The sequence below is a fragment of the Hippichthys cyanospilos genome, chromosome 11 (genome assembly GCF_059441005.1).
Source record: "Hippichthys cyanospilos isolate Australia breed blue-spotted pipefish chromosome 11, RoL_Hcya_1.0, whole genome shotgun sequence".
NCBI lineage: Eukaryota > Metazoa > Chordata > Actinopteri > Syngnathiformes > Syngnathidae > Hippichthys > Hippichthys cyanospilos.
In genome coordinates this window covers 15,613,799-15,623,366 of record NC_142379.1, presented here as the reverse complement: position 1 = coordinate 15,623,366, position 9,568 = coordinate 15,613,799, and the positions used below count along the sequence as shown (strand labels likewise).

The 9,568-nt window shown below is 42.3% G+C and overlaps 1 protein-coding gene across 3 annotated transcripts; it reads right to left on the bottom strand.

Annotated features, from left to right (window-relative positions):
* Nucleotides 1-526: 526 nt before the first annotated feature.
* On the bottom strand, nucleotides 527-9,037 carry taf15 (TAF15 RNA polymerase II, TATA box binding protein (TBP)-associated factor). 3 transcript variants are annotated; one of them, XM_088427891.1, is made up of 16 exons: nucleotides 8,916-9,037; nucleotides 8,186-8,219; nucleotides 8,063-8,099; nucleotides 7,899-7,986; nucleotides 7,716-7,788; nucleotides 7,433-7,587; nucleotides 7,139-7,346; nucleotides 4,088-4,122; nucleotides 3,552-3,584; nucleotides 3,332-3,441; nucleotides 3,045-3,174; nucleotides 2,864-2,959; nucleotides 1,688-1,757; nucleotides 1,514-1,599; nucleotides 1,285-1,423; nucleotides 527-901 (listed from the first exon to the last, which is right to left on the bottom strand). In XM_088427891.1, the coding sequence occupies exons 1-16, from the start codon at nucleotides 8,923-8,925 to the stop codon at nucleotides 862-864; spliced, it is 1,344 nt and encodes a 447-aa protein (XP_088284017.1). In that variant the 5' UTR covers nucleotides 8,926-9,037; the 3' UTR covers nucleotides 527-861. The 3 variants fall into 3 exon arrangements, with proteins under 3 accessions (XP_088284017.1, XP_088284018.1, XP_088284019.1); XM_088427892.1 differs by having other exon boundaries at nucleotides 7,716-7,785; XM_088427893.1 differs by lacking the exons at nucleotides 4,088-4,122; nucleotides 8,186-8,219; nucleotides 8,916-9,037 and having other exon boundaries at nucleotides 8,063-8,095.
* Between the last annotated feature and the right edge of the window lie 531 nt (nucleotides 9,038-9,568).

Below are 9,568 nucleotides of genomic sequence, written 5' to 3'. Positions count from 1 at the left end.
TTACCAGCAATGCACTCAAACTCCTGACATTAGTTGCACAGGGACTGAATAGCTCATATCGAGTGTTTGGTATCCTTACTGAAACACCCCCTCACCAGAAGCTCCACAAGTTGCATCGTTAGATGACTTCTCCAAGTCCACGAATGCCAGTAGACCAGTTGAGCCAAATCCCATGCACCAAAGAGGATTCTGTCGTGGGCCGTTTTGCAAAGAAAAAACTACGACGCTCCCACTTGAGCCGAAGTTCCACTTTCTGTTGTTCTCTCATCTCCAGCACCTTTGAGTTGAGTTTGGGTGATTCCTCTGCAGTTGGACCACTCTCAACACCCCCCCCCCCTTTTTTCTGCCTGTCTTCACGCTAAATGAACTATTTTAGCCAGTGCCACATATTTCCTTTGTTGAGCCAACATTTTTTTTTGATTGCCAAGAAAATAAAAAAAATTGGGGGTGTGAATAAGAAATGAACATCCACGTTTTCTTTTCCTCCCAAAGTAATTTAAAGTATTGGATGTTCAGAACACAAAAAGAAAGATCACCTTTTAATATTTGTTGGGGAAGAGAAACAAAGTAAAACATTTTATTCCGTTCATACAAAACAATGGTACAAAGGTCTACCACACATCTGCACCTAGGACAGAAAAGTAAAAGATGTACAAAGAAATAAAACAAAACCATCTGCGCACAAGCCACAGCCAGTGGGTCCTGGTTATCATACAAATTGCCTCAAATACAGATCGAATAATATTCATGACTCGCTGCAGTCTATGAAAAACGGGCAAAGGTCAAAATGTTTCATCCCACTTTGACAAAGCTGCGTCTATGTTGGACTGCGGCTGGAGGGATGTCCAGCTGCTCTACACTTTAATATGGCCGCTCCCTTCTGTCATCTCTCCGGTCACCCCTGAAAAGACAAATTTGAGTCATATTAAAAGACTGACAAACATAAACCAAAATTGATCCAAAGGCGTCCTGCATTATTCACTTTCCTTACAGCTAACAAGTGCTATTCCGTGACGTTCGTACGTCACTTTTACATCCCGCGCAAAAAAGCCCAAGCTGTAAAACTGCTTTTCATATTAATCAAGACTTGAGAAAATAGGCAAGCATTCTGAGCTTCAAACTCAAAGTAAGAGACGCCCTCTGCTGGCACAGGAAGTTGAGGGTGCAAACGTGTCAATTTCATTCGATTTTAGTGTTATGGTTTAAGGTCATTTTCATAATAGTCCTCAACACGCGTATGGCGTTTATCAAGACAGACGACCTTGCTGGTCGTATAACGCTCACCGTCCTCCCATTTTGTATCCTCCTCCATATCCGCCACCACCTCTGTCGCCATAGCCGCCTCGGTCTCCACCACGGAATCCTCCGCGGCCACGGAATCCACCCCCTCTGTCACCGCCATAACCGCCTCTGCCTCCACGATCTGCAACAAGTGATTTAGGTTCACTTTTCATATGTGGCTGCATGAAAGCAAAATGGCGGACGATGAGCGTGGGAGATTAAAAGCTGGCACCTCCGAATCCCCCTGCATCCCCAGGTTTGGGAGCGCCGCACTTGTTGCACTCTTGTCGCCGCGCAAAATTCATGTTGCCGCAGGAGCTGCACACAACACAGAACACGAAAGGATCAGGATACAGACTTGACCATTATAATGCATTTGCACATCGGGCGTCCACTGCAGACAAACCTGTTGGGGCAAGGCCAGTCTCCGCCCTTCATGTCAAAGTTAGGACCTCCACCGCCACGACCTCTGTAACCTGAAGAAAATGGGGGGCTATTAACACAGAGGACCCTAGTTTAGTATTCACGCGCCGTGTGCGTTCTAAATGCACGCCTGGGACTAGTTCTCTCTCTTCCGGTCACTTGCGAGACTGCGCCGGATTGGGCGGGAGAGCGCTTGCGCCACTGTGCGCCATGACGAGACGGAACAAGAAGAGTGCCTGCCAATCCTGCCGTTAGTAGCATTACGAATCAGGGCACAAATAGACTCTCTGGTCCCTGCATGACAATGGCGCACAACTGTATCCCTTTGCTGATGACGACTGTGCATGTGATGTGAAGACTGACTTGCATAGCATTAAAATTTTCATGAGTTTATTTAAATGATTGATAGATTGTTTCGTTTAATTTGATTGATAGATTTACATAAATGTATAAATTATTGTACGATAAAGGAGAGGATTGTCACACTGTTAAATATAGACCGCCTCCAAACTTGCCTAATTGCCTCTCAAGCCTCACTCTGTTGGGCAGACAGGGTTGCAATTAAAATCTTTTTTTAAATGATCAGAATTATTCATTTGTTAGATGACACTTGGACACATTTATGAAATAATTACAATGCCACCAACATACACACATACACACTTCAGAGCACAAATCTGTCCATCAGCACTTAGTTGAGCAAAATAGCGTCTACAACACCTGCAACTCAAAACAGCCAATCTTACAGGTAATCTAGTCAATTTTTGAAAACCAAATTAGCAGTTGCTCCAAATGGCCAGTCCTGCCGCATTCATCAGAAAGTACAGTGAGATGTAACCAGTATACCAACTTCACAAACACGCTGAACTAGACTTACACTGGCGCAAAAGCTGAACTAGACGTACACTGGCGCGAAATTTAAGCTGCACCCTCTTTTCCGACATGCGTAGAGTACATTGTGGTAAAAAATATCCTGGCCTCAGAGAAGTGACAACCATATGGGCGCCGGTACACCCAAACTGGCACCACATCATCCATAACATGGTAGACATGACCTGCACCAAACTGAGGTTGCACACTTTTGATTTTTTAGAACGGGCCTAAAAAGTTAAGACCCCGAGAGCGGATATGTGAGATGTGCATTATCAGCTCTACTGACCCCCTCTTCCACCACCTCGTCCTCCTCCCCGCTGCGTGAACTCTGCGCGGCGGGTGGCAAAAGACACTTTGATGGGCTTGCCATTGAAGTCTTTGCCTGCGGCAACAAACGGAAGCACTTATCAGATGATGAATGACGGAACGATTAGCAAGTACGTTGGTCCGTGTGCAAATTCCATTACCGTCAAACCAATCAATGGCAGCTTTGGCAGAAGGCGGGTCATCAAAGGACACGGTCGCTTCACCCTTTGGCCGGCCAGTGGCCTTGTCAGAGTAGAGGTTGATCATTGGCTGGCCGGTCTTCTTGTTCACCTGAAAGTGCAAAAGTTAACCATTACTACCAACCAGGGTTAGAGTTAGTCGTAGCTTCAAGCACTCAGAAACGGTTGCGACCGCACTCACTCTGCAGTGATCGGCAATTGGGACGTAGAGACGGTAAGAATCGGTTAGTCAGTGTAAACGAGCATACCTTGATAATACCAATTTGCTTGAAGAAGTCTCCCACTTCCTGAACGGTGGCATCTTCTCCCAGGCCTTGGACAAAAATGGTGTTGTTGTCAGAGTTGTCCGGATCCCCAGCTGCGAAGAACGGAAATTCAAAATCAGTCATGATCAAACAAGCATCTTTAAATTAACCGCGCTTGTGTCGCTAACTCCAAAGTGTTAATAATTATCCGTCTGATATTTACCCGAGTCATCCCTTGAGCCGTAGTCTCGAGAGCCTGCAAAACAGGTAAGAGGGTAAAGACAGCGTGAACCGGAGGTCTTTAACATCTGCAATCTCATTTCACAATCACATCCTAACAATATAGAAATTTAACAAAGTTCAGAATACAGCTCTTGTGTTAGGGGTTTGCATACCGTAGGCTCAGTCACCTTTCAAACGTGAAACTGATTTGTTCAGGGTTTTTTTTTTGTTGTTGCTTGTTTTAAAAACCACCAACTTTTAAGTTCTAGAAAGTTTACCTCTCCATCCCGGGGAACTCCTGCCCATGTTAAAAATAAAGTGTTGTCTTCATGCAGCCATTACCATTATTTTACATCTCAGGCCCCATGTCTGTTACCATATCTGTAAACTAAAGAGAAATCCAAATAACAAGTTGAATCCCTTGTGATCTTGATATGACATTGGTGGCATTCAGAGTTGCTTTATCCCCATTGCTCTTTTTGTGCTAAGTCAAGTTTTTCCTCCCCCACCGACACAGTTCTGATGCTCGTCACTTACCACCGAAATTTTTGTAGCCACCACGGTCACCACCTCTGCAGAGGAAAAATTGGAGATATGATGGCTTTTCCTTGTCCCAACCGAGAGCTCAAAGCTCCCCTACATCCCACCAGTATGCACTCCTGTCAGGGTGTGTGACTATGTGGAATGTCTCACACGAGGAGCGTTAGTCTTTGACAGTTATCAGTGGATAGTTGACCAGGTAGTTCTGACTCAAGCAGACAAGTGAATACCTTATCACATGTCGCTCGGTCGTAAGAATTTGACCAATTTGGTACTTGTTGCTGCTTTCCATCAAGTCAAAAAAAAGAAAAATAAAAAAAAATTTAAAAAAAAGAATGTAGATGGTTGAGGCAAATTTGTGTTTTAATATGAGGGGCCAAATTTGTGTGAGGGGCTTGATACGCAATCTTCCACTGAGTGCGGTTTTGACATCCATTAACTGAGGTCCTTGTTATAGTTCAATCACTGTCAACACCTGTAGTATAAAATGTAGATCCATGTTAACAGAACACACATGTTGGCCATTGTCAAACATACAATAGTTGAATGAAACCTGTTGAATGCGAAGCAGCTGACGACGTCGCTCCAGGTCTAACCGCAGCATTTCAGCCAAGAGTCCCTTGTTCAAAAGCTACACGATCCTCAGAACACGGACAGACCAAAGCGTTTCATTCACACTTCTTCGCTAGATTCGATGGAACCTTGAAAGGCTTAGTTATTGCATGTTAACGCTCCTCCTTTGGCCGTGCATTTTTTTGTTGCGCAAATCTCACACCTGTGTCCTTGTCAATTATTTGAGTGACACAAAAATGATGCCCGAGAAAAACTAAATCTTAAAATGACCCAGCATAGCAAAATGAGTCGAACCTCACAGGTAGATTCAGAGATACAGGTTATCAGTATAAATCTGATCTTGCCTTTTCGCTAAATTAGTACTCATTTGAATAATTCTACATGTTTATAAGCAAAATTAGGCCTAGAATCGGCAAGCTTTTTGTAAACCATCCACTCTTATCTTAAAAAATAAATAAATAAAATAAAACACTAGCCTCTCATAACCTTGTTGCGATCCATCTGAGTATTTGTCCTCAACCCAGCATCGATTTGATAGATGATCATATCTGGCAGGGTCAGCATTACCAGCAACGGCATTGAACGTAAAGTGCATCTTGCTTGTTTTTCAGTTAATTTTTATGAGGTTTACTTTTTTTGGGTCAAAAACAAAGCATGTGACTTATAAGACATACAGTTTAAAATATATACATTCAATCTTTCAAGCTGGGTTATTCAAAGTTTTCCTGACAAAACTATATGCCGTACGCAATCATGAAGCATCCGTGCCCCGCCAAATCATTTTTTTTGCCATCCGCTTCATGAACGGCTGTCATCTTTGCCCCTCTCAGCATTGCCATGAGAACACAGAAAATGGGCGGATCAATTACCCTTCTTTCATCCATACATTTTCACTTATCCTCACAAGGGTTGCTGGCTTACTCGTGCCTATCCCAGCTGACTTTAGACAGTAGGCAGGGAACATCCTGAACTTGTTGCCAGGCATTTGCAGGGCACACAGAGACAAACAACCATTCACGCACCTAATCATACCAAGGACAATTTAGTATGTCCAAAACACTTGCCATGCATGTTTTTGGCGAAGCCGGAGTGCCCGAAGAGAACCCAAGTGGGCTTGGGGAAAACATGCAAACTCCACGCCAGGTGGATTTGAACTCGGCCCTGAATTGTGAGGCAGACGTGTTAAGCACTGCACCACCGAGCCCTTCTTTCACATCTGTGGAAATGATGAAATGAGTAATAACGTTTTAAGGTAGCACAATAGTTGAATGATCAAGGGAAAACTTTTTTTCTCAAATGTCTCAAATAAATACATATACATCATCGCGAGCCATTTTGCCATGCTGGGTAAAAATGAAAAGTCAGTTCTCTGATTCACAATTGTTGACAATTTACATTGTGGCTTAAACTGCTGAGTTGACCTTTCTCTTGGGATTATTTTTAATCACCTGGTGAAAATAGAACATAGAAGTGCTGACATCCAAGCCTTTGCAGTCAAAAACTGTTTGGAGCTTCACGGAAAAGGGACTGGCTAAAGCATCTTTCAAAACTAAATCAATAATCCAAGTCCTCTGGAGAATTAGAATTAAGTGTGTGTATGATAATTAAGCAAATGCCTCTTAACCATCAGTTAAAGTACCTGGCTTCTTCTCAGGAATATTTTCCTAATAAAATAAATGTTTCACCAAATGTAAAAGATGTCTCAGAGATCATCTTCCATGACGAGCATAATGGCATGACCCATGTTGAATAAATTCCTGCTTGACGCTGTCGTGTTGGCAAAATTGTTTACCTTACATTTCCAGAATGACAACACCCTCCATCGGTTAATAACTGTCTTCATTGCAGTTATTCTTAAGTCGGGTATGAGTTTGAAATGACCATTTAACCCTGACAAGAATATTGAATACAGCGGGTCTTGGCTTAACAAAAAGCCCTAACATGATATTTCAAGGTTACAAATGGCACAAAAAGGCATTCACATTTACCGACATACTTACCAAATTTCCATCAAACGGTTAAATATTCATAAATGAAGAAGTTCAAAGGACAATTCAAGGTTACGATCGATGCAAAGCTAATTGGATTGTAAAGCTATGCAAGAATATATCAGGATGCAATACCAGTTACCACAAAGTTATTTTTTACTGTCCTATGACAATGGCCAGAAACGGTTTATCGCCAAACAGATGCATATTTTAAAAGTTGATTTTACTGCAGCGTTAAAGTAATTTGTGACTGATTGAGGCGCGTACCAATTTATGCACAAACCGAGGTTACGTAGCCATAAGAACTTAACACCGCCATAAACCAAGGACCCCCTGTATACAAGACTATATGAACATATAGTCCTAAACTTCTGGTTTTCAGGGCCTAATGGAATGCATGCTGCTTATTTGAAGTTGATGGATCAAGTTGTGTGTCATAGTACAAAACATTCAAGTACCTTAGGGGTAGTGGCACTGTGCAACTTACCCCATTCCAGGATGTCCGCCTCTTCCACCACGGTCATAGCCACCACGGTCATAGCCACCACTGCGGTCGTAACCGCCACGGTCATAACCGCCTCGGTCGTAGCCGCCACGGTCGTAGCCACCACGACCCCGGCCTCTGTAACCGCCGCCTCCTTCTGACCGGTCTCCTTGGTCACGACCATACCTGCCACCCTGCCCACCACTTTCCCCTGTCACATTCAAAGAAAAACAGAGACAAATAATGTTTGTTAAAATGACAACCTAAAAATATACCGACTTTTTTTTTTTTTTTTACCGTCATTCCATCGTCCGTAACCACCACCACCACCGCCGCCGCCGCCGCCTCCACCACCTTGCCCCTGGCCACCACTGTACGATCCTTGCTGGCCAAAGCCATCTCCACTTTGACCTTGACCACCATATGAACCCTGCTGTCCAAATGACTTCTCACTGTACCACAAACAAAAATGAGCCAGTTACACATCATTTCACCAAAGGTAATGGGTGATCACACAACTATGTAAAACAGAAATGCAATGAAAGACAACTTCTTCAACTTGGATAATAAATGAGCTCACCCAGATGACTCCTGTCCATAATTATCATAGGACTGTTGCTGCCCATAGCCTCCTTGAGACTGGCCATATCCTTCTGTCAAAAACAACAACAAAAGAAGGCACAAAGACAAAAACAGTCTATGGTCATTTGGCCTTATAAAAAAAAATCAATCCAGTCTTCGCATTAATCATTATACTACACACCTTGAGCTCCACCTTGTTGACCACCATAACCACCATAGCTTTGCCCGCCATAACCACCTGCGCCGTTTCCTTGCCCTTGACCATAATTCTGTAACATAGGAGCAATGACACATTAAGCGGATACATCCAATACATAATAATCAAGGAGAAAATTCAGATTTTACCTGTCCACCACCCTGCTGACCGCCATAAGACCCATAACTGAAAGACAATAGTGAGGCATTTTCATAAAGATTGAAATCTTTACATAAAGGATATAAATACATTGATTCCCAATGGAAACTTACCTCTGAGAGCCACCATGCTGACCATAACCCGAATCTAGAAAAACGCAAATTTCGACAAAAATATTTAGACAACATAAGAGTAAAAAACTGACCATTATTAAAAAAAAAGGTCATAATTATTGGAGCGGTTAAGCATGCCACCCCCCAGCTCCGCGACACGTTGTTCCGGTGAAAATGGCGGTCAAATGTGGCTACGACTATATCTTGGTTTCCGCCAACCAAACAGCAAATAAATACATTCTTCAATAAATAAACACAACTTTGACTTCTTTAGGGGTTCGATATCATGCAAACCTGTGTTAAAATGATACATTTTTTTACGAAATGTTATGTTAGCATCCATATGCGTTTACTTTAAATCACAGAGAAGACAACGGCTGGTTAATAAACAAAGAAACATTCATGCACACCAATGGGCGCCTCCGGTCAATTTAGCTAGCAAAGCACGACATTGCCGGGCCTACTTGATATAAAATGAAAAAACGTAAATTGTAAATCGCAGAGGCAATCGATCTTACAAATTGAAGTACCGAAATAAAAGTTTTGAAACACACAACTCGAGCCGATGTAAATGTACAATTCAAAATGGCCAATCCAAAAAATAGACGGGCCCCCATCCTAGGCCTCGCGGTGAGCAGTCGTGTTAACTTGTGAATTAACCCTTTTCATTTTGAATTCGCATGAAATTAGGCCATCCAAATTGTAATATAATATACAAAGAAACTCTTACCGGTGGCCATTATGCAAGCTTGAAAACAGATCTGGACTCGATTAAAATCCCCTGTGACTGTGGCACACGGTTGATCGCTAGGCCACCCTGCTGTACTTCCTTAATGGAGACTCTTCTTCTACATGTTAATTTATGTAGCAGAGATCCCGGTTCCTATTTTTATACTGCCTCCCAGTGTTCAATATTGTTAGGGCTCCCCATAGCTCATGGTCCATATGCTCGGAAAAAATCCGTCTGTTTGGGGTTATTAAATTTTTTTGGGTCGACGGATCCTTCACGGAAGAGGAAGTATGACAAAATTCAACTCAATAAATATTGTCTTTCAAAGCAAATTAAATATCACAATTTGATTTAAATCAATTCAAACCAAATCAAATGTTATTTACAGCAATATTTTAAAAGCTTCTTTAAAAGCTAAACGTAAGAATAAAACTTAAAACTAGATGAATGGAGCTTTGATAATGACCAGATATGTTGTTTTGTCTAAAAGCAAGGGTAGGGAGAAGTAGAAATGGATTTAATGTTTTTTTGTTTGTTTTATCTGTGTTGGCAACTAAAATATGTAAATTTGTTGTGCGTGACAGTATTTTCCAAACCCCCAAAGTTATGGCTAATAGAGCCAAGGGATCCTTTTTTGAAAACCACAGCTTTGC

What these genes read in the sequence shown, in the direction of transcription:
- taf15 (XM_088427891.1), bottom strand. An exon ending in CAGCATGGTGGCTCTCAGAG is followed by an intron (nt 8,100 to 8,185) that starts GTAAGTTTCCAT and finishes ATTGTCTTTCAG; the next exon opens with TTATGGGTCTTATGGCGGTC. An exon ending in TCAACAAGGTGGAGCTCAAG is followed by an intron (nt 7,789 to 7,898) that starts GTGTGTAGTATA and finishes TGTTTTTGACAG; the next exon opens with AAGGATATGGCCAGTCTCAA.